The sequence below is a fragment of the Physeter macrocephalus genome, chromosome 8 (assembly GCF_002837175.3).
Source record: "Physeter macrocephalus isolate SW-GA chromosome 8, ASM283717v5, whole genome shotgun sequence".
Taxonomy (NCBI): domain Eukaryota; kingdom Metazoa; phylum Chordata; class Mammalia; order Artiodactyla; family Physeteridae; genus Physeter; species Physeter macrocephalus.
The window spans coordinates 116,380,507-116,405,386 of NC_041221.1; the positions used below are offsets into that span (position 1 = coordinate 116,380,507).

A 24,880-nucleotide genomic window follows, 5' to 3' on the forward strand; every position below is an offset into this window, starting at 1 on the left:
AAGATCCCACATGCCGCGGAGCGGCTGGGCCCGTGAGCCATGGCCGCTGAGCCTGTGCGTCCAGAGCCTGTGCTCCGCAACAGGAGAGGCCACAACAGTGAGAGGCCCGCGTACAGCAAAAAAAAAAAACTAAACTGATCAGGATTGTGAAACTATATAGTGCCTGGTCTTCCCCAAATTGTATTGTTTTAATGCTACTTCTTTACTTTCATTATGTTTTTAAATGTAATTTAACATTTGATAATGTTAGATTGCCAAGCCTACTTACGATGTAACATATGCATTTAGGTGCATTTAGAATCCTCCCGTTTTTTTCCAATGTTTAGAATTTTGCATCTTAAAGGGAGATCACATGGTACTGATTATATTGTGGTTATCAAAAAATACAGGCAAAGTATCTAAGAGAAAATATATAAACTGGTACTAGAAGTTTTAACAATCATTATTAGAAATAATCACAAATTTCATTCTATTTCATATGACATTTTATAATACGGTTGAATCCTGAGAGAATGTAAAATATATGTGAATACATAAATATTTTGGTAGTGATGATTTTGAGAACTTTTGCTAGTAGGTACAGCAGGAAATAAATTTCTCAGTAGTTTTTTCCATCAGTGATTTTTTGTTTACCCTATTAACTTTGTTACCCAGTCCATCTTAAAACAAAATACTTTATCTTATTTATGTGTCAGGATTATGATTACAGTTTCCGGATGGATAAAAGTTTTTCTTTTCTGCAAACTAAGCTATCCTTTATTCAGTTCATTGTCACAGTTTTGCCCTTATTATCTTCACAGTAATACTTTGTCTGCTAAGCTTACATAAAGTTATACGGCATTATTTTGTTTACAGTTATTTAGAGATGTTCATAAGACAACTTCTCATATTTGCATTTCATATAATTTAAGTGGAATTGTTTTTAAAAATAACAATATTAGGCTAACAAGTACAAGAATGCTCATATTAACACTGTTTATAATACTCTCAATTCTCATCAACAACAGAATGGATAAACTAGTATATTCAATGGTATGCTCTACAAGGATAAAAACTGAACTACAAGTAACAACATGAATGAATTTCATAAACTTAATATTGATAAAAGAAGCCAGACATTAAAAAGTACGTCTATATAATTCCATTTATATAAAGTTTTAAATTGGCAAAACTATGCTTTCAGAGGTCAAGATAAAGGTCAGTTTCTTTTGCAGGGGTGGGAGAGCATTTGACAGGAAAAGGACATACATGTTTCTGGATTCTGGTTATATTCGTTTTCTTGATTTGGTTACTGCTTATAGGTATGTTCACTTTGTGAAGATTCATGGAGCTGAACACATGATTTGGGCCAACTTCTATATAACTTAAACTTTAATAAGAAGTTTATATACAGTTGATTCTTATTTGTGATAGGTTTTATAAAGTTGCTGTAAACATGGAATTAGCAAATACTAAGCCATTGCCCTTAGGGAAAATACAAGATTAGGTACCCTTCACCCTCCGGCCACAAGACTTTTGGTTTGATCAATCAATACATAACCTTATTTTATATGTGTTTTTGTTTACAGACACCTTATTTAATATATATCATTGATTCATTAACAATGAACTCTTGGAAAACAGCACTATGTAACTCATGCCTCTATGAAGCTTACCTACCACATGTTATTTTCTCTGTAAGGCACATCACAGCCTTCTTGTGCTCAGGAACACTAGATAGCACTTCAACACTATGCTAGGGCTGTTTTAAACATTTTAAAGTTGTTAAGAGAGTAAATCCTAGCAGTTCCCATCACCAAATTTTTTTAATTTTCTATTTCTTTTATTTTGTATCTATGTGTGATGATGGATATTCACCAAACTTTCTGTGGTAATCACTTCATTATGTATGTAAGTAAAATTATTATGCCATACACCTTAAATTTACACAGTGCTGTATGTCAATTATATCTCAATAAAACTGGAAGAAAAAAAAGAAAGTACAGCAGAGTAGGAACTCAGAGCAAGAGGTGACTATAACTTTTTTGCAAAAAACTTCCACAGCAGATTTGATAAGGAAAGTGAGACAATCATATTTAAATTTTAAAAGATAAAGCAACCTCTGTTAACAACTGCATTATACGTGTGTGTATATTTATATATATTGATATACCTGAGTGTATATAAGTGTATCTGCATTATATATTTATGTATATATATATTATATATTTTTATATATATTATATATTTATGTATATACACATTTACATCAGTGTGTTTTTTTAAAAAATTCATTACACACATTTGATTTGTTAAAATAAATTTTCCCTTTTCTATTTCATATTGTAAATTTTAAGCTTCATGACCTTGCTGTTTTCTACAAGGAGCTAGTAACTAATGGAATTTCTGGTTTATCTTTTAGAAGACAGGCACTCCTAATTAGCAACTGCTAGTGAAAGGAATCTCAGAAAAATAAGATGCTCAGGCTCTTTCTCCTACAGCTGCAGCAGGCAGAACATTCTGAGTCAGAGGACCTGTCTTGATAACATACAAATCAGAAAGCATTCACCATAAGTCTAGCATAGAGGCTGCACGTTAAGTTACAACTATAATCATCCTGTTCTATTGTCTATGATAAAACTTCCTTACAAATGTTTATTTGTAACAAAGGAGTCTCTCTAGTCATCTAGATTCAAAGAATCTTCATAGGTCCTGTGACTCTAACCTGTATGTAAAAAATCTCTTTTTTTAATTGGTTGTCTTGCTTGATAAGTGAATGCAAGAATATTGGTAAGAATACTGTAACTTTCATTTCTATTTCTGAAGATACAAATACCTGTAACATAGCTTTGTTAAAACATTAAAACTCTGAGACTTTATCTCCTTCCATCCTTCATGCATAAAGGTAAAATAAGCTGACTTATCTGGCAGATTTTTTTATCTTAAAATTCACGTATATGAATTTTAAAATGGATTAATTGGATTTCATCAAAATTAAGAAATTCTAAACTTTCAAAAAGATTGCTAAAAGGATGAAAAGGCAAGCCACAGACTAGGAGGAAATATTTACAAATCACACATGTTATTTGAAAGGACTTGTATCCAGAATATATAAAGAAATCTCAGACTCATTAACAAGGAAACAAAGAAGTCAGTATAAAAACAGGCAAAAGATTTGATTTACACTTTACCAAAGAAGCTGTATGGATGGCAATTAAGCACATGAAAAGATGCTCAGCATCATTAGCCATTAGGTAAATGCAAATTAGAGCCACATGAGATATCCCTATGCAACTACTAAAATGGCTAAACTTTTAAAAACTGTCCATATCAAGCACTGTCAAGGACATGAAGAAACTGGTTCACTCATAAACTACTAGTAGGAATATAAAAAGGTACAATTGTTTGGAAAAAAGTCTGGCAATTTTCCAAAACTGCCCAAAAAAAGTTTAACATATACCTATCATACAAATCCAGGCATTCCACTCCTACGTGAAAACATATATACTCCTGGTGAAAGCAAGAGAAAAGAAATCATACATCCATACAAAGATTTGTAATAAACGTTCATAGCACTTTATGTGTAATAGCCAAAACCTGAAAACAACCCAAATGGTCATCAACAGAGGTCCAGATAAGCAAAGTATAATATATCCACACAATGGAATACTATTCACCAATAAAAAGAAGGGAACTTATGACACATCTTCAAGAATGAACTGCAAGATAATTACACAGAGTGAAAGAAGTCATACCAAAAAAGTATACAATGTATGATTTTATAAAATTCTAGAAAATGCAAACCAATTGATAGAGACAGAAAGAATATCACTGGTTGCCTAAAAATAGGAGAAGGGTAGGAAGAAAAGATTACAAAGCTCAAGGAAATTTAAGCGATAGATACATTTTCTCCATTGTGGTAATGGTTTCACAGGTACCTACATATGTCGAAACTTAGCAAACTGTCCACTTTAAACATGTGCAGTTTATTCCATGAGAGTTAAAATAAAAAGGGGAGAAGGATTATAATACATTCCAAAAATAAATACAAGGCAATGATATATAAAATTTTTAAGAGGCTTTATGGGAAGAAAAGTGTGTAAAAATTATTCATATAGGCATCTGTACACCAGAACCATCCACACAATGGAATTGTGACAGTGTGTTTACTGGGTTACTAATGACAAGTCCAAGATGTCAGAATATACCAATTCACTATACTGTGGGCAGGATAATGCAAATGATAAAAGACAATTCAAAAATTACCATTGGAGATTATGTATCTACCATGGAGCAGGAGATATTCCAACACTGCAAAAAAGGACAAATAGATGTCATGAACTTCTACACCATTCCCTCCTTTGGTATCTAAAGAAGGTATTATAACAGATCTTTATAGAAAGTTATCTTGATATATAGTTCTAAAAGGTCAACAAGAAACTCCTGAGAAACAAAAATTTCAATTTCTTTTATTACTGAATGATTGCTTTTGCCATTCCTGAGAAACAGTTTGCATTGAAAATTCTGACCATCAATGTTAAGAATTCATAAGAAAAATGTATTTATTGTGTTGACTCTAAATATTTAAGATTTTATATAACCTGTTATTTTTTAGTTTTCTATAACCTCCGGCAATGATGTTTTTCCATTAATGCAAAATAAAATAAAACAATATATTCTTCAATTGAGTCTTATTTTAAATAAAAAGTTTTCTGAATTAGATACACACTTAAAGGGCATTTGTTTCTTCTAATACCTTTTTATCCTATATTACAAACTATATCTTATGTGCTAAGATATCAAAATTATCAGGTAAATTATCTTCAATGTAATAATATTTTATAAAGAAAGGGAATAACCCTGCTTCCTCTCACTACCTAATACGCAAAGCTATAAGCCAAGTTATAAGATAGTGCTCCCAGCTAAACTCAGGTTCTATTTTCACCCTGTTTGTTTAAAGAATAGGCCCTGATAGGATGCCCATATCCCAAGCAAAGTTAGCTTTAAAAAAAATCTAGCCCAAAACCAATGCAGTAAACTCTACAGCCAAAAACAAAACAAACATATGACACCATGTCAGCTGCTAATTACCATCTACATATAGGAATGGTATAACTCTCATAAGAAAGGTATATAAAATATATGTAAGCGGTATATAGGCAAGTCTAATTTAAAATAACAAAAATGAAGTTTATTTAATGAATCCCCAGAGATAAAACACCTGAAAAACATACTAGAATGGTATTTGATGCTTACCCAAATTGCAGCATAATTTTCCAAACCAGCCCTAACCCATTCTCAATATGCTCACACAATATCTTGTCCACCTTTCTCTGTGATTAAGATTAGGGATTAGTCTTTCAACCTCTTAATAACATCATATTTTATATATAAACTTGAAAAATATGTGTTAGAACTCTTTACTGGTTCCATCACTTACTAGCTATATGACATTACTGAGCATCTTTGTGTCTCAGTTTCTACTTCTACAAAATAGAAATCTTAATAACACCTACCTTATGAAATCATTATGACAATTAAATGAGTAAATATTTATATTTAGAAAAGTGACTGAGACATAATAACCATAATGAGAATGTTTGGAAAATAAAATTATATTAATAAAGAACAGAGTAACAGCTTTTTGACTCCTGAAAATATTTCTAGCATTTGGTACTGAAGGAATCTTAAGCACTTCTCCCAAATCTGAACTTTCCTTTTACTTTATACTCGGAGCCTCCAATATTTCATTCCTTACTTTTTTTCTCTGAGTGTTAAAATATCTAGTAGTCAAGAAACGTACACAGATAGATAGAGAGACAGGTAGATAGATAGATAAACTGAACTTCCTCAAAATTAAAAGCTTTTTTTTTTTTGCATCAAAGAACATAATCAAGAAAGTGAAAAATTTACAGAACGAAAGAAAATATTTGCAAATCATAGATCTGATAAGGGGTTATCCTACAGAATATATAAAGAACACTTACAACTCAACAATAAAAAGAAAAATAACTAGATTTTAAAATCAGCAAAGGATTTGAAAGATATTTCTCCAAAGGAGATATACAAATGACCAATAAGCACATAAAAAGATGCTCAACATCGTAAGTCACTAGGGAACACAAATCAAAACCACAATGAGACACCACTTCATACCAACCATGGTGGCCACAACTTAAAAAAAAGGGCAGGGGGCATAACTAGTTTTGGTCAAGATATGGAGAAATTGAATTGGATAGAGAAAATGTAAAACAGTGTAGCTGCTTTGGAAAACAGTGTGGCAGTTCCTCAAAAAGTTAAACATAGAGTCAGTAAATGACTCAAGTAGTCCACTCTTAGATATGTAACCAAAAAAACTCAGAATAGGTATTCACACAAATATGAATATTTATAACACCATTATTCACAAGAGCCAAAAAGTAGAAACAAATGTTCATCAATGGATGAATGATAAACAAAATGTAGTACAGTATATGCATATAATGGTATATTATTCAGCCATAAAAAAGAATGAAGGACTGATACATGCTACAGCAGCAGTCCCCAACCTTTCTGGCACCAGGGACCGGTTTCATGGAAGACAATTTTTCCACAGACCAGCGGGGGTGGGGCGCGGATGGTTTCAGGATGATTCAAGCACTTTACATTTATTGTGCACTTTATCTCTATTATTATTACATTGTAATATATAATGAAATAACTATACAACTCACCATACTGCAGAATCAGTGGGAGCCCTGAGCTTGTTTTCCTGCAACTAGATGGTCCCATCTGGGGGTGATGGGAGACAGTGACACCCAAAGTGTGTTGCTTATGTCCAGTCTACTCGGTAAGATGCAGTTTAATTGTCACTTGCCACTCACTGATAGGGTTTTGATACGAGCCTGCAAGCAATTGATTTATTATGGTCTCTGTGCAGTCAAACCTCTCTGCTAATGATAATCTGTATTTGCAGCCGCTCCCCAGTGCTAGCATCACCAGCTCAGCTCCACCTGAGATTATCAGGCATTAGATTCTCATAAGGAGCGTGCAACCTAGATCCCTCACATGCACAGTTCACAGTAGGGTTCGCGCTCCCGTAAGAATCTAATGCTACTGCTGATCTGACAGGAGGCGGAGCTCAGGCGGTAATGTGAACGATGGGGAACAGCTGTAAATACAGATGAAGATTCACTCGCTTGCCTGCCACTCACCTCCTGCTATGTGACCCGGTTCCTAGCAGGCCATGGCCCAGGTACTGGTCCATGGCCCAGGGGTTTGGAACCCCTGCTCTACAGTTTACAAATATTTGTTCATTTGATGTATGGGCAAAATGTCTAAGAATTCACACAAATAGTGTGTGTGCATGTCTGAGTGAGGGTGTGAGAGAGTAGATGCATTGTTGCAACCTAGATCCCTCACATGCACAGTTCACAGCAGGGTTTGAGCTCCAATGAGAACCTAATGCCACCACTGATCTGACAGGAGGCGGGGCTCAGGTGGTAACGCGAGCGATGGGGAGCGGCTGTAAATGCAGATGAAGCTTCGTTCGCTCACCTGCCACTCACCTCCTGCTGCGCGGCCCGATTCCTAACAGGCCATGGACTAGTACCAGTCCGTGGTCCAGGGGTTGGAGACCCCTGTGCTACAATATGGATGAACTTTGAAGCACCCATGGCTAAGTCAAAGAAGCCAGACAAAAAAGACTACATAATTCCATTTACAGGACGTGTCCAGAATAAGCAAATCTACAAAGACAAAAAAAAGCAGATTAGTCTTTGCCTAGACTTGGAAATGGAGGAAGGGGTAAACTGACTGCTAATGGGTACTGAACATGAAAATACTGTGGAAAAAGATAGTTGTACAACTTTGCAAATATATTAAAATCCACTGAATTGTACACTTTAAAGGGGTAAATTTTAAGGTTGTGAATTATATCTCAATTTAAAAACATCTAGACTGCATTGCTTCTCAAGCTTTAATATGCAAAAGAATTACTTGGGTATCTTGTTAAAATGAAGACTCTAAGTAGTTCTAAGGTGGAACCTAATATGCTGCATTTCTAACAAACTACCAATTGATGCCAGTGCTGCTGGCTAGTCCATGAATCGCATTGGGAAGGAAGGCAGAGCGCAGCCTTTCACACTCTGCTACTGTACACCTCTAATTACTACACTTGAGGATAAAAATACCTTATATTTAAGGCACTAAGTTAGACCAAATGATTTGTAACATAAAATCATAAATTTAGGTTAATTTTTTTCTTTTATTTTAAAATTTATTTATTTATTTATTTTTGGCTGCATTGGGTCTTCGTTTCTGCACACGGACTTTTCTCTAGTTGCAGAGAGCGGGGGCTTCTCATTGCAGTGGCTTCTCTTGTTGTGGAGCACAGGCTCTAAGCACACAGACTTCAGTAGCTGTGGCACGCAGGCTCAGTAGTTGTGGCTCATGGGCTCTAGAGCACAGGCTCAGTAGTTGTGGTACATGGGGTTAGTTGCTCCACGGCATGTGGAATATTCCCAGACCAGGGCTCGAACCCATGTCCTCTGCATTGGCAGGCAGATTCTTAACCACTGCACCACCAGGGAAGTCCTAAATTTAGGTTAATTTTAAAATAAATTAAATCCAAATTTTTTTAATTAGCATATTCTAGGGATAGCATTATATGTTGAATTAGAAAGCAGGAGAACCATATTATACTCCAAGTTCTCCCCTTACCTGGCTGCAACTTTAGAAGAGTCACTTATTACTGGCCTTTACCTTTCTCACTTTTGAAATGCTGAGAATTTATTAATCTTTAAGATTCTTTCCAGTTCAAAAATTATACTACTATCTGCCAAGGAATTTGAGAATTTTTCTCAGCAAGGGAAGTGAGTACACACTTAAGAACTCAGTAAAGAACAGATGGAACTAGGGAGGCAAGGAATTCCACATTGAGATCTCTGATAACTTTCTTTAAACTGTCCTTTACATATAGCAAGATCATACTTCCTATCACTTCACATTCTATCACCTGGAATAATAAAAGCAAGTTAACTCAAGTTCTATATGTAAATGTAATGCTATCTACAACCTTGGAGATCAGTCTTATAGCCTGTGAGGAGTACACAACACCCCAACACGTGAGCCAGAAAGATCCAGAAGGTATAGATACATTCTGTCAACAAAACTATAAATACTACACAAGAGTCAAAAGAGTTAATCACTGATAATAGTAAGCCTTTGGCATTCTGCATTTAACACCCAACGGTTCTGACTATGCCCGAAGGACACAGAAGTTTCATGACACAAAATAGTTACTTTGTTGCAGCACTAAATGAAAGCATATTTACTGGAAGGTAAAGTACAAAAGTCATTTAACAAACAAGTAAGTAGAACAGGCTATTCAGAATCTACATCTCAATATAGATGTATGTTCCCTAGTTCTCTGGAATCTTTTACATATTTAATTCTGTGAAGTAAAAAAAAAAAAAAAAAATTGCTTCTTTTTAGGGGGAAAAGGACATTAAAAAGTAAGCCAATTCCCAATGCTGGTGATAGAAGTAAAAAAAACTGAAATTTTGCATAAAACTGAAAGGATAATCTGAAGAAAATGAAAACACTAACTAAAAAAGGTATCTGCACTCCCATGTTCACTGCAGCATTATTTACAACAACCAAGATATGGAAACAAACTAAATGCCCATCAATGGATGAATAGATAAAGAAAATGTACTATATGTATATACAATGGAATATTATTAGGCCATAAAAAAGGAGATCTTACCATTTGTGACAACTTGGAAGCACCTTGAGGGCATTATGCTAAGTGAAATAAGTCAGAGAACAGAGAAAGACAAATACTGTATGATCTCACTTACATGTGAAGTTTAAAAAAAAATAAAGCTTGTAGATACAGAAAACAAACTAATGGTTTCCAGAGGTAGGGGGGTGAGGGGTAGGCAAAATGAGTGAAGGTACAAACTTCAGTTATAAAATAAGTCATGGCAAGGTAATGTACAGCATGATGACTATAGTTAAGAATACTGTATTGTATATTTGAAAGTTGCTAAGAAGAATAGATTTTAAAAGTTCTCATCTCAAGAAAAAAAAATCTGTAACTATGTATAGGGATGGATATTAACTTGACTTACTGTAGAGATCACTTTGCAATATACAAATATCAAATCATTATGCTGTACACCTGAAACTAATATAATGTTATATGGCAATTATACCTCAATAAAAAATATTTTGAGGATAATGATGAATTCAAATTTGGCAACAGATTAGATGTAACATAAACCAGTCCTTAACAGCTCTATGTAGACACAAGAAAAAGTTTTTATGAAAACATCTTAGCCAGTGAGTGCTCCCAACAGTGCTCTGCTTATCAAGTGAGAAATTAAGCTTTAGTGGAAGTTTTAAAGGCAATAAAGCAAGGATACAAAAACACTGGCTGAAAATAAGTTTATGAAGAAAGCCAGGAGCCTCTACAAACATTTCCATATTCACCTTGGACTTACTCCTAGCAAACATCAAGAGTCTCCTGTGTAAAATTCTTCTGAGAGAAGAGATTCATTCATTGCCAAATAGTCTGGATATATTAGAAATTCAGATTAAAATGAGGCGAAGTTAATGGGTTTGCATTACAATTATTTCATTCCTCAATTAGGTAAGTATGAAGTTCACATGTGATTACTTGCTTATTTGGGAAAAAAAATCAATATTTTGGACATTAATTCTGATTTCTGTTTTCTTTCTGTTATTTTTTCTCTCGTGTATTCGAAGCAAAATTTTTATACTACTACAGAAACTAAACAGATCAACTAAACTAAGAATAAAAGCTAAGACAAATTTATGCAAAAAACAGGTACATGGGTATATGTGTATCGAGGGGGTGGTAAAAAAAATGACAAATAAATTACATTTAGAAATAAAACCTAATTAACTTAAACTATATTATTTATAGATTTGGGAAACTTAGACAAGAAATTAAATTTTCCTTTTCATTTTTACTTTTCACTTGGTGAACAAGACTGTAAGAAAGAATTATTAAAATATTTGTAAAGAGCACTAGCTTTGAATGAACCAAGAAAAGCATAAACAAGCATGCTTTACAAGTAAACAAGTGATGTGTAGTAGACTGTAGTTATCTATGGGGTTTTTGGTCTGCCCATTCATGCTTTTAAATCATCCTACTGACAGCAACAGCCCAAGTCCCCTAAGGAACTTCTTCCTAATTCTTATGGTCCTTCTGTCAGTAATGGTACCGTCATCCACACCAACCCCAACGAAAGGATCACCCAGGATTCTGCGCTGGGAAGGAGAAATCATCTTTCCATTAAGATAAATAAAAACAGGAGGAGACGAATCTGCTGCTTCCCACAGACAACTTCCAGTGGCAGGGAGGAAGTCCATTCATAATAAGAGAAAATCAGAACAACACAAAGGGAATCAAACCCCCAAAACAGAGCTGCTTGAGAACCAGGTTCAGCCAAGTCTGAGACCATTCCTATCTATTCTGAGTTTCTCAGTAACATGACCTATACACTTCCTTTTGTTTAGTTTGAGTTGAATTTCTGTCACTACTCATGAGAGAGACATGTTACATACACTTATTTGTATGCATATATTAAAGCAAGGCACCTAGGAAAGTCTATTATGTAATAAAATAAAAATTGTTTTCCATAAAAGCTGAGGAACAAAGTTACTAATTAACTAAAAGTCATCACACAGATACGGGAAAGTTTTCAAGAATTGGAAGATATGCAAAATCATACTAAAACTTTTTTAGTGTTACAGAAATTAGTTCAAAACTTACTATAAAATCACTACAATTATCAATACCATTTTATAATTGTATAGCTGTCTAAGGATACGTGTATAGTTACCATTAAAAATCAATCCATTTTTCAATTCATCTTACCTATTTCTCTTTGTATGTATGAATACAAAGTATATATTTATATTGTATATATTATACATATAATTTATATACAAAGTATATATTCATATGCTTTTTTTAGAGAGTAAATATACAGAATTCATTGTTTTATTGCAACAACTTCTAGAAACATATCTTTACTAATTAAGCCATATTCACATATGAGGGATGGATACTCTTTCATATTCAAAACAGCTATGCAGGGCTTCCCTGGTGGCGCAGTGGTTGAGAGTCCGCCTGCCGATGCAGGGGACACGGGATCGTGCCCTGGTCCGGGAAGATCCCACATGCCACAGAGCGGCTGGGCCCATGAGCCATGGCTGCTGAGCCTGCGCATCTGGAGCCTGTGCTCTGCAATGGGAGAGGCCACAACAGTGAGAGGCCCGCGTATCGCAAAAAAAAAAAGAAAACCAGCCGTGCATATTATTGCATATTACTTTTTAAATGATCCATATTTCCCAAATATATGAAGATGAAACTGTCTCAAGATATATAAAATGAGCTTTTATAAATTATGTCATGTTTTAAATTACTATTTTTTATTTCAAGCAAAAAAATATTTAGGAAAAGATAATCTTTCTGGGCTAGAGCTGGCAAAATTTCAATTTCAAAAACTAAAATGTGGGGAGGAAGAACTTCAATCCTGCAGCCTGTGAAACAAAAACCACATTTACAGAAAGATAGACAAGATGAAAAGGCAGAGGGCAATGTACCAGATGAATAAACAAGATAAAACCCCAGAAAAACAACTAAATGAAGTGGAGATAGGCAACCTTCCAGAAAAAGAACTCAGAATAATGATAGTGAAGATGATACAGGACCTCAGAAAAACAATGGAGGCAAAGATCGAGAAGATGCAAGAAATGTTTAGCAAAGACCTAGAAGAATTAAAGAACAAACAAACAGCGATGAACAATACAATACCTGAAATGAAAACTACACTAGAAGGAATCAATAGTAGAATCACTAAGGCAATGGAACGGATAATTGACCTGGAAGACAGAATGGTGGAATTAACTGCTGTGGAACAGAATAAAGAAAAAAGAATGAAAATAAATGAAGACAGCCTAAGAGACCGCTGGGACAACATTAAATGCAACAACATTCGCATTATAGGGGTCCCAGAAGGAGAAGAGAGAGAGAAAGGACCTTAGAAAATATTTTAAGAGATTATAATTGAAAACTTCCCTAACATTGGAAAGGAAATAGCCACCCAAGTCCAGGAAGCACAGTGAGTCCCACACAGGATAAAACCAAGGAGAAACAAGCCAAGACACATAGTAATCATATTGGCAAAAATTAAACACAAAGAAAAATTACTGAAAGCAGCAAGGGAAAAACAACAATAAATATAGAAGGGAACTCCCATAAAGTCAACAGCTGATTTCTCAGCAGAAACTCTACAAGCCAGAAGGGAGTGGCAGGAAATATTTAAAGTGATGAAAGGGAAGGACCTACAACCAAGATTACTCTATCCGGGAAGGATCTCATTCAGATTCGATGGAGAAATCAAAAGCTTTACAGACAAGCAAAAGCTAAGAGAATTCAGCACCACCAAACCAGATCTACAACAAATGCTAAAGGAACTTCTCTAAGTGGGAAACACAAGAGAAGAAAAGGACCTGCAAAAACAAGCCCAAAAAAATTAAGAAAATGGTAACAGGAACATACATATCAATAATTGCCTTAAACATGAAAGGATTAAATGCTCCAACCAAAAGACACAGGCTCGCTGAACTGATAGAAAAACAAGACCCTATAACAACTGTCTACAAGAGACCCACTTCACACCTAGGGACACATACAGATGCAAAGTGAGGGATGGAAAAAGATATTCCATGCAAACAGAAACAAAAAGAAAGCTGGAGTAGCAATACTCATATCAGATAAAATAGACTTTAAAATTAAAAATGGTATGACAGAAAAGGAAGGCCACTACATATTCATCAAGGGATCAACCCAAAAAGAATATATAACAGTTATAAATATATATGCACCAAACATAGGAACACCTCAATACATAAGGCAACTGTTAACAGCTGTAAAACAGGAAATCGACAGTAACACAATAATAGTGGGGAACTTTAACACCTCACATATACCAATGGACAGATCATCCAAACAGAAAATTAATAAGCAAACACAAGCTTTATATGACACAATACACCAAATAGACATAATTGATATTTATAGGACATTCCATTCAAAAAAAGGAGATTGCACTTTCTTCTCAAGTGCGCACAGAACATTCTACAGGATAGATTACATCTTGGGTCACAAATCAACCCTCAGTAAATTTAAGAAAATTGAAATCATATCAAGCATCTTTTCTGACCACAACACTAAGAGATTAGAATTCACTTACAGGGAAAAAAACGTAACAAACACAAACACATGGAGGCTAAACAATACACTACTAAATAACCAAGAGATCACTGAGGACATCAAAGAGGAAATCAAATAATGCCTAGAGACAAATGAAAATGAAAACACAATGAACCAAAACCCATGGTATGCAGCAAAACCAGTTCAAAGAGGGAAGTTTATAGCAATAAAACCCTACCTCAAGAACCAACAAACATCTCAAATAAACAATCTAACCTTACACCAAAAGGAACTAGAGAAAGAAGAACACACAAAACCCAAAGTTAGCAGAAGGAAAGAAATCATAAAGATCAGAGCAGAAATAAAAGAAATAGAAACAAAAAAAACAATAGCAAAGATTAATAAAACTAAAACCTGGTTCTTTGAGAAGATAAACAAAATTGATATCCATTAGCCAGACTCATGAAGAACAAGAGCGGGAAGACTTAAATCAATAAAATTAGAAATGAAAAAGGAGAAGTTACAACAGACACCGCATTCACTTACAGGGAAAAAAACGTAACAAACACAAACACATGGAGGCTAAACAATACACTACTAAATAACCAAGAGATCACTGAGGACATCAAAGAGGAAATCAAATAATGCCTAGAGACAAATGAAAATGAAAACACAATGAACCAAAACCCATGGTATGCAGCAAAACCAGTTCAAAGAGGGAAGTTTATAGCAATAAAACCCTACCTCAAGAACCAACAAACATCTCAAATAAACAATCTAACCTTACACCAAAAGGAACTAGAGAAAGAAGAACACACAAAACCCAAAGTTAGCAGAAGGAAAGAAATCATAAAGATCAGAGCAGAAATAAAAGAAATAGAAACAAAAAAAACAATAGCAAAGATTAATAAAACTAAAACCTGGTTCTTTGAGAAGATAAACAAAATTGATATCCATTAGCCAGACTCATGAAGAACAAGAGCGGGAAGACTTAAATCAATAAAATTAGAAATGAAAAAGGAGAAGTTACAACAGACACCGCAGAAATACAAAGCATCCGAAGAGACTACTACAAGCAACTCTATGCCATTAAAATGGACAACCTGGAAGAAATGGACAAATTCTTAGAAAGGTATAACCTTCCAAGACTGAACCAGGAAGAAATAGAAAATATGAACACACCAATCACAAGTAATGACATTGAAACTGTGATTAAAAATCTTCCAACAAACAAGAGCCTAGGACCCGATAGCTTCACAGGTGAATTCCATCAAACATTTAGAGAAGAGCTAACACCTATCCTTCTCAAACTCTTCCAAAATATAGCAGAGGGAGGAACACTCCCAAACAAATTCTACGAGGCCACCATCACCCTGATACCAAAACCAGGCAAAGACGTCACAAAGAAAGAAAACTACAGGTCAATATCACTGATGAACATAGATGCAAAAATCCTCAACAAAATACTAGCAAACAGAATCCAACAGCACATTAAAAGGATCATACACAATGATCAAATGGGGTTTATCCCAGGAATGCAAGGATTCTTCAATTTATGCAAATCAATCAACATGATAAACCATATTAACAAACAGAAGGAGAAAAACCATATGATCATCTCAGTAGATGCAGAAAAACTTTTTGACAAAATTCAACACCCACTTATGATAAAAACCCTCCAGAAAGTAGGGATAGAGGGAACTTCCCTTAACATAATAAAGGCCATGTATGACAAACCCACAGCCAACATCATTCTCAATGGTAAAAAACTGAAACCACTTCCTCTAAGACCAGGAACAAGACAAGGTTGTCCCCTCTCACCACTATCATTCAACATAGTTTTGGAAGTTTTAGCCACAGCAATCAGAGAAGAAAAAGAAATAAAAGGAATCCAAATTGGAAAAGAAGTAAAATCGTCACTGTTTGCAGATGACATGACACTATACATAGAGAATCCTAAAGATGCTACCAGAAAACTACTTAAGCTAATCAATGAATTTGGTAAAGTAGCAGGATACAAAATTAATGCACAGAAATCTCCTGCATTCCTATACACGAATGATGAAAAATCTGAAAGAAAAATTAAGGAAACACTCCCATTTACCACTGCAACAGAAAAAATAAAATACCTAGGAATAAACCTACCTTAAGGAGACAAAAGACCTGTATGCAAAAAACTATAAGACAATGATGAAAGGAATTAAAGATGATACAAACAGATAGAGAGATATACCATGTTCTTGGATTGGAAGAACCAACATTATGAAAATGACTCTACTACCCAAAGCAATCTACAGATTCAAAGCAATGCCTATAAAACTACCAATGGCATTTTTTACAGAACTAGAACAAAAAATTTCACAATTTGTATGGAAACACAAAAGACCCCGAATAGGCAAAGCAATTTTGAGAAAGAAAAATGGAGCTGGAGGAATCAGGCTCCGTAACTTCAGACTATACTACAAAGCCACAGTAATCAAGACAGTATGGTACTGGCACAAAAACAGAAATATAGATCAATGGAACATGATAGAAAGCCCAGAGATAAACCCACATACTTGTGGTCACCTTGTCTTTGATAAAGGAGGCAAGAATATACAATGGAGAATATACGGCCTCTTCAATAAATGGTGCTGGCAAAACTGGACAGCTACATGTAAAAGAATGAAGTTAGAACACTCCCTAACACCATACACAAAAATAAATTTAAAATGGATTAAAGACCTAAATGTAAGGCCAGACAATCTTATAAAACTCTTAGAGGAAAACACAGGCAGAACACTCTATGACATATATCACAGCAAGATCCTTTTTCACCCACTTCCTAGAAAAATAGAAATAAAAACAAAAACAAACAAATGGGACCTAATGAAACTTAAAAGCTTTTGCACAGCAAAGGAAAACATAAACAAGATGAAAAGACAACCCTCATAATGGGAGAAAATATTTGCAAATGAAGCAACTGACAAAGGATTAATCTCCAAAATAACTGGGCAGAGCACTCTACTTGATATCAAAAAAACACAAACAACTCAATCAAAAATTGGGCAGAAGACCTAAATAGACATTTCTCCAAAGAAGATATACAGATTGCCAACAAACACATGAAAGGATGCTCAACATCACTAATCATTAGAGAAATGCAAATCAAAACTACAATGAGGTATCACCTCACACTGGTCAGAATGGCCATCATCAAAAATTCTACAAACAATAAATGCTGGAGAGGGTGTGGAGAAAAGGGAACCCTCTTGCACTGTTGGTGGGAATGTAAAGCAATACAGCCACTATGGAGAACAGTATGGAGGTTCCTTAAAAAACTACAAATAGAACTACCATATGACCCAGCATTCCCACTACTAGGCATATACCCTGAGAAAACAATAATTCAAAAAGAGTCATGTACCACAATGTTCATTGCAACTCTATTTTCAATAGCCAGGACATGGAATCAACCTAAGCGTCCATCAACAGATGAATCCATAAAGAAGATGTGGCATATATATACAATAGAATATTACTCCACCATAAAAAGAAATGAAATTGAGTTATTTGTAGTGAGGTGGATGGACCTAGAGTCTGTCATACAGAGTGAAGTAAGTCAGAAAGAGAAAAACAAGTACTGTATGCTAACACATATATATGGAATCTAAAAAAAAAAAAAATCGTTCTGAAGAACCTAGAGGCAGGACAGGAATAAGGATGCAGATGTAGCGAATGGACTTGAGAACAGGGGGAGTGGGAAGGGTAAGCTAGGAGAAAGTGAGAGAGTGGCATGGACATATATACACTACCAAATGTAAAATAGATAGCTAGTGGGAAGCAGCCACATAGTACAGGGAGATCAGCTCGGTGCTTTGTGACCACCTACAGGGGTGGGAAAGGGAGGGTGGGAGGGAGACACAAGAGGTAGGAGATATGGGAAAATAAGTATATGTATAGCTAATTCACTTTGCTATAAAACAGAAACTAACATACCATTGTAAAGCAATTATACTCCAATAAAATGTTAAAAAAAATACATAACACAAAAACTATTGAAAATGTAGGGAAAAAAAAAAAAGGGGCTTCCCTGGTGGTGCAGTAGTTAAGAATCTGCTTGCCAATGCAGGGGACATGGGTTCGAGCCCTGGTCCGGGAAGATCGCACATGCCGAGGAGCAACTAAGTCCGGGGACCACATACCGAGCCTGCGCTCTACAGCCCATGAGCCACAACTACTGAGCCTGCGTGCCACAACTACTGAAGCCCCTAGGCCTAGAGCCTGCACCTGCAACAAGAGAAGCCACTGCAATGAGAAGCCTGCACACTGCAACAAAGAGTACCCCCCGCTTACCGCAACTAGAGAAAGCCCACGCGCAGCAACGAAGACCCAACACAGCCAAATATAAATAAATAAAATAAATTTAAAAAGAAGAAAATGTAGGAATAACTTCATTAAAAACACACAAATAGAAGCTTTCCATATACCTTTTTCAATATAAAATAGCCCGAGCATGCCAAAAATAAAAGCATAAAGTAAAACCGCAAATAACAAACTCTAAAATAATGTAAACACTTTCATTGCTAAACAGAGAAGGTAAATTTTTTATATTCATAGAACATGCACAAAAATTTGCCATGTACTTACCCTGATAAAAATCATAAAATTATTCACAATATTGTTGGCAATGTTATTTTATCATGATCCAACAAAATAAGAAATAAAAATTAAAATAGCTACAAAAATGTTATAACACTTGAGAATTAAGAACTCTGATAATCCATGGGTAGAAAGAAACCCAAACAAATTACAAATTATATCAATGCTATAGATACAAAAACACATCAATCCAAAACTATAGGATACAATGACAATTATACTAAGAAGAAACATTACAGTCTTCTTTCCCTTTATTATTAAAGAAGAAACTCACTAATATTAATAAAGAAACATAGTACTTGTAGCACAAATCTTACAAAATCAGAAAAAATAATTTAGCTGAAAAAGGTAAAATAAATTGATCAAGGTAAAAGTTCAAACTGATGAAGTAAGAATAAAGTTTAATAGCCATTAAAACAATCTAAAGGCTAATACTTCTAAAAGCTCAATAAACAGGGAAACCTCTCGAGTCTGTTCATGGGGGGAAAAGTGTGTGTGTGTGTGTGTGTGTGTGTGTGTGTGTGTGTGTGTGTATAATTAGGAAAAAAAAGGGAAACATCCAGAAGAAATTAAAATAAGTACTTAAGAATATATAGGTATATGGCAAACAATTTGTTAACCCAAGGGAAAGGAATAATTCCCTAGAAAAGATAAACTATTAAAAACTGAAGCAAATAGAAGTAGAAAGCTTGAATAATTTTCATAAAGGAGTTTGAAAGAGGGTTTTAAAGTTACCATTTTAAAGAGACCAGTAGCCGGTGGCTTCACCATAGAGCTCCATGTAATTTTTTTTGAGGGGGGTGGGTAGGAGTTTATTAATTTATTTATTTATTTTTGCTGTGTTGGGTCTTTGTTTCTGTGCGAGGGCTTTCTCTAGTTGTGGCAAGCGGGGGCCACTCTTCATCGCAGTGTGCGGGCCTCTCACTATCGCGGCCTCTCTTGTTGCGGAGCACAGGCTCCAGACGCGCAGGCTCAGTAGTTGTGGCTCACGGGCCTAGCTGTTCCGCTGCATGTGGGAATCCTCCCAGACCAGGGCTCGAACCCATGTCCCCTGCATTAGCAGGCAGATTCTCAACCACTGTGCCACCAGGGAAGCCCTCCATGTAATTTTTAAGGAGCAAAACTATTACTTTTTTTTCTTCATTCACAATTTTTATTTCTTGCAGTGAACTTTTTATATCTTCAAAGTCAATTTGTCTTTAAAAAAATTAGTACTTCTTATTCATTGTACAATCCGTCCCCCCGCCCCCAAGGAAAAAAAATTCAGGGACGGAGTCATTTAGGGGGAAGTTGAAATAGCTACTATAGGTTCGTGACAAAGGCTTCCCAGCCCACCATCCTGTACATATACAAGATGGCAGCACCTCAAGTTCACCTAAACGAAGTTAGGTTAACTATTATTTAAACTATTCCAAGCCATAGAAAAATATTAAAATCTCTCTTATTTATTTGGTGAAGTTATCATTATTTTAGTACCCAAATATTATAATAAAAGTACATAAAATATATAAATAATAATTTAAAGCCATTAAATAAAATATAAGCTTCTGTAATATATCAAAAGGGTAGTACAATATGACCCAGTAGAGTTCATTCCAATAACACAAGAACAGTCCCACCTTAGGAAATGTATCATCAATTACATCAACAAATTGAGGGATAAACCATGATTATAATCATGAATGACAAAAAAAGTATTTCATAAAAACTCAGTCATGCCTAATAAGAACAAAGTAATTTAGTATCCCAAAAATATTTAAACATAACACTTCTTAACAAAAACATTAATTCACATAGAAATAAATAATCTTTACACTGCTCTGATTAAATGTCTTGAGAAACTTTTAATACAGCTAAATGCCTAAACTATGGTGAAATTTGATGGTAGGAATTGACAAAGAAGGACAAATTTGAAATTTTCTACTTATATATAAAACATACACACAAGCATATGCATACCTCTGTACATACATTCGCATATCTAAACACCATCAAATTCATATATAAACGCATATGTGTGTCCTCTCACAGAAAATATATACATGTATAACTTATACGTTGGTATTTACTCTATGTTAAAATACTAGTTTACCTGTTTAGGCAGTCGGAACAAGGAATTCTTGTAGAAAATGTCCTTAGCCTGGCTCCATGTACCATCGATGATGATGATTGTGGAAGGATAAATAGGAGAATCTAATATAAATTCTTCCAAATTAGCAGCTTCAGCCCCTGGATATAATATTAATGTATCAGACTTCCGACAAACAGTTGAAAGTTCAGGATCTCTAAAAGTTTAAAATAAAAGTCTTTATTAGCCTGGGGGGTGGGGGTGGAGTTTTATTATTCTTATTGAACTTCATTCAAAAATACACGTCAAAGCATTTTGGCACTAGAGATATAATAAAGAATGACACAGCCTCTGTCTGCAAGCAACAAAACAAACTTGAAGGGGAAGGAGACAAGTTAAAAGTCAATTAAAGACAATAAATGCTATAATCTTCAAACTGTAATAATAAGTAGCATCTACAAAAATATACAGCCAATACCAGCTCTAACAACGTCCTTTTAGATTGGGATCAAGGTAAAGACAGGGGCTTTCGCCACTCATAATATACATTGTACTGAAGGTCCCAGTTACTACAATAAGGCAAGAAAAAGAAATAAAAGGCATAAACATCAGAAAGGAAGAAATATAAATGACCCTATCTGCAGATAATGCTACTTATATAGAAAGTTCTAGGGAATCTACAAAACAATTTCTACAACAAATAAATTTAGAAAGTCATAGTATACAGAGTTAATATACAAAGCCCAACTGTTTTCTTATATACTAGTGGCAAAAAACTGAAAATAAGTATTTTTAAATTCCATTTACAAAGGATACTAAAAGTAGTAAGTCTCTTAATCATTCCCCCATCGTTACATCACATACTCTAGCAAAAAACTAAATCAATCATTCAGGACTTCCCTGGTGGTGCAGTGGTTAAGAATCCGCCTGCCACTGCAGGGGACATGGGTTCAAGCCCTGGTCAGGGAAGATCCCACATGCTGTGGAGAACTAAGCCCGTGCGCCACAACTACTGAGCCTGTGCTCTAGAGCCCGCGAGCCACAACTACTGAGCCTACGTGCCACAACTACTGAAGCCCGCACGCCTAGAGCCTATGCTCCACAACAAGAGAAGCCACTGCAGTGAGAAACCTGCACACCTCAACGAAGAGTAGCCCCCACTCGCCACAACTAGAGAAAGCCCGCATGCAGCAACAAAGACCCAATGCAGCCAAAAATAAATAAATAAAATAAATTTATAAAAATAAATAAATCATTCAATTACCAGATTAATATTAAATCAATAATCTTAATCAGCTTTAGTTTAAAATCCATAAGTGAATAATAATTTACTGAGTAAGCACTATATTTGGTACCATCAAAAATACTAAACTTCATATCATAGGCTCAAAATGGGATAGGCTATTTAGAAAAATATCAAGTTTCTCATCCCCACGCACATCTGTGGAAGGGTTAGATAGCCAAATGTCAGGGATGACCCAGATAGTTTCCACTTCTACCACCACAGATGCTCACCATTTTTGCAATAAAATAACTGAGATCCAAGCTGGCAGATTATATACCCACATCTATCCAAGAATTATAGAGAAACTATTATAAAGAGCCTCTGTGTGAAAGAAGTGTCCCAGTGTAAATTATGTGGTTGCTCTCCATGTGAAGAGCTCTGGGTGGTGCTTCCACTCCCAACAAAACGGCAGAATCTGCAACAGCAGCACCAAGCCCAGAGCAAAGCTCACCTCTGGGGGACAAGGCAATGCAAACGGTGCAGAAGAAAAATCTATATGAGAAAAGAATGCCTAACCAATAGTTTCAGAGAAAGGAAAAAAATGATTTTATAAAGTTCTAACATGATGTTTTCATAATATAAAGCTAAAATAATAAAGGAAGGAAAAAGTTTGGTCAATTCCTTGGGCTTGGTGCTGCCACTAGTCTTACTTAGCATTTTCATACATGAACTGAAAAAGAAATCTCCATATTTTCAAGAGAAATTAAATTTTGCATCTAAAAATATATTTAACTGTGTAGATAGGATCAAAGTAATTTGTGAAGGCTGTGAATAGGTAGAAAAGCAACAAATATGCTTCAAAAGTAAGAAACAACTTGTAGAAATATTTCAATATACATACAGTATATTATATATATTTATAATAATGGGTTCTGTAATACAGTGTAAAATAAGATCCAAGAATATTACAGAACTGTCTGTGAAGATATCAACTAACAAACTGCTGTACATACTGGGCCTCATCAAAAAAAAATATTTTAAACACGACAAGAGAAGGCATTTTTTTAAAATATAGATGTGCCTATAACTGGAACACTAAATATAGTTCTAGTCACTGTACCCAAGGAAAGCCTTCATGGGCTAGAAATGAAGATATGTTTATATAAATGTATATCATATATAATTGTAAAAGAAAAAGAAAGAAAAACATTAACTAAATCTAATACAAGTACCCTAACATCCTGAAATAAAATATCTTAACAAAAATGAAATACACAGGAAATATACATGCCTTTTAGGCTCAACATATGTACCATGGAATTTAGATAATGCTATAATTTGTTTATTCCATTTTGGTCTGTTTTTGTTTATTTTTTGCTTATCTTGTATTATTTTGAGAGAGAAGGCAGAAATTAAATTTTTTAACCATTTCCAATGTACCATGTTCTAGGTCTAATAGATAACTTGAAGGAAACCATTTTTAACGTAAAAAAAGAATTCATTTAAATTGCCCTAAAAGTTAATTTACCTTTCCTCACTGAAGCGACGACCAATCTTGACTTTACACTTATCTTGGGGGAGACATGCTGCTAGCAGAGGAACTGTCCGCAACACCTTGTTTTCCTGTAATTAAAAAATTAATTAAAATGTAGATTCTAATTAAATAAACACGCTTTTAAAACTTTTTGATGAACATCTGATTCACAGCATTATGTATAATTTTCACAAGGCTTTTACTACAGACCACAGTTTAATAAAAAGAGCTATAGTTTCTCTGACTTATCAGTATTAAATATAATACAAGTGTATATTTTTATTCTATTTGGGTGTGTTTACATGTTTACTGATCAAAAAGGATAACATTAATCTAAATCATAAAGATTATGAAAAATGTAAATTTGTGTTTAACTAAATTGAATCATTTATTCTGACAAATTTTTATTTCACTAGTAATTACATTTTTTGTAGTATGTCAACTTGAAGATAACTGCCTAGATATTTATGCCCCAAAAGCAAGGAAGTGCTCAAAAAAAACAAAACAATAGGGCATATCAAAGGGACACAGAAGCCAATCTTAAAGAGCACCCAATGGAACAACTTGAGCAACAAAATAACAGTATTTGGATTATAACCCAAAGTATAAAATAAATACAGAGTCTAGACTGATATAAATAAATGATTGAATAAATAAATGGGAGAGAAGTGACAAATCTTCCTCATAGAAGAATTCCAAGTAATAAACATAAAATCTCCCCTCTCCAGGAGGTGGAGTTTAATCTCTCCCTCCTACTTGAGTGTGGGCTGGATTTATGGCCTCCCTTCCAAGGAATAAAGTATGGAAAGAGAAAAAAATTATAACTTTAGTGTGAAGAAAGCTGGTGACCATTTCTGTAAATTGCATTAACTATCATCATAGTTAATGTTCACCATAAATCAGTGGGTTTTTTTCCAACGTCCTAACTTCCAACACTAAAAACCACCTTTCTGGTTGCCACAAGAATTCCATTCTTAATCCTAGTAAAGTCAGGTGCTTAGCTATTCTGCTTTAGCCTCATACTTTTCTTGGTTATTTTGGTCTATAGTGCTCAGTCACTGCCTGGCTCTTCTCCACTGGCCCATCTGGGAATGTCATGCTTGATCAAATAAGTGACAGAGGCCCTCTCTAATCAGTTTACTTACATAGAGCCCAATGTTATCTTTACCAGTTTATATAATGCTGCATATATATGTCCTC

The 24,880-nt window shown here is 34.8% G+C and overlaps 1 protein-coding gene across 4 annotated transcripts in view; it reads right to left on the bottom strand.

Annotated features, from left to right (window-relative positions):
- DTWD2 (DTW domain containing 2) overlaps positions 1 to 24,880 on the bottom strand; it is a 211,192-nt gene that overhangs the window by 79,189 nt on the left and 107,123 nt on the right. For all 4 annotated transcript variants that reach the window (XM_024127449.3, XM_024127380.1, XM_024127419.3 and 1 more), the window contains 2 exons: positions 23,675 to 23,769; positions 20,946 to 21,138 (listed from right to left, as the gene is read on the bottom strand). In XM_024127449.3, the coding sequence (XP_023983217.1) occupies positions 20,946 to 21,138; positions 23,675 to 23,769 (288 nt within the window). The remainder of the gene's footprint in view (positions 1 to 20,945; positions 21,139 to 23,674; positions 23,770 to 24,880) is intronic.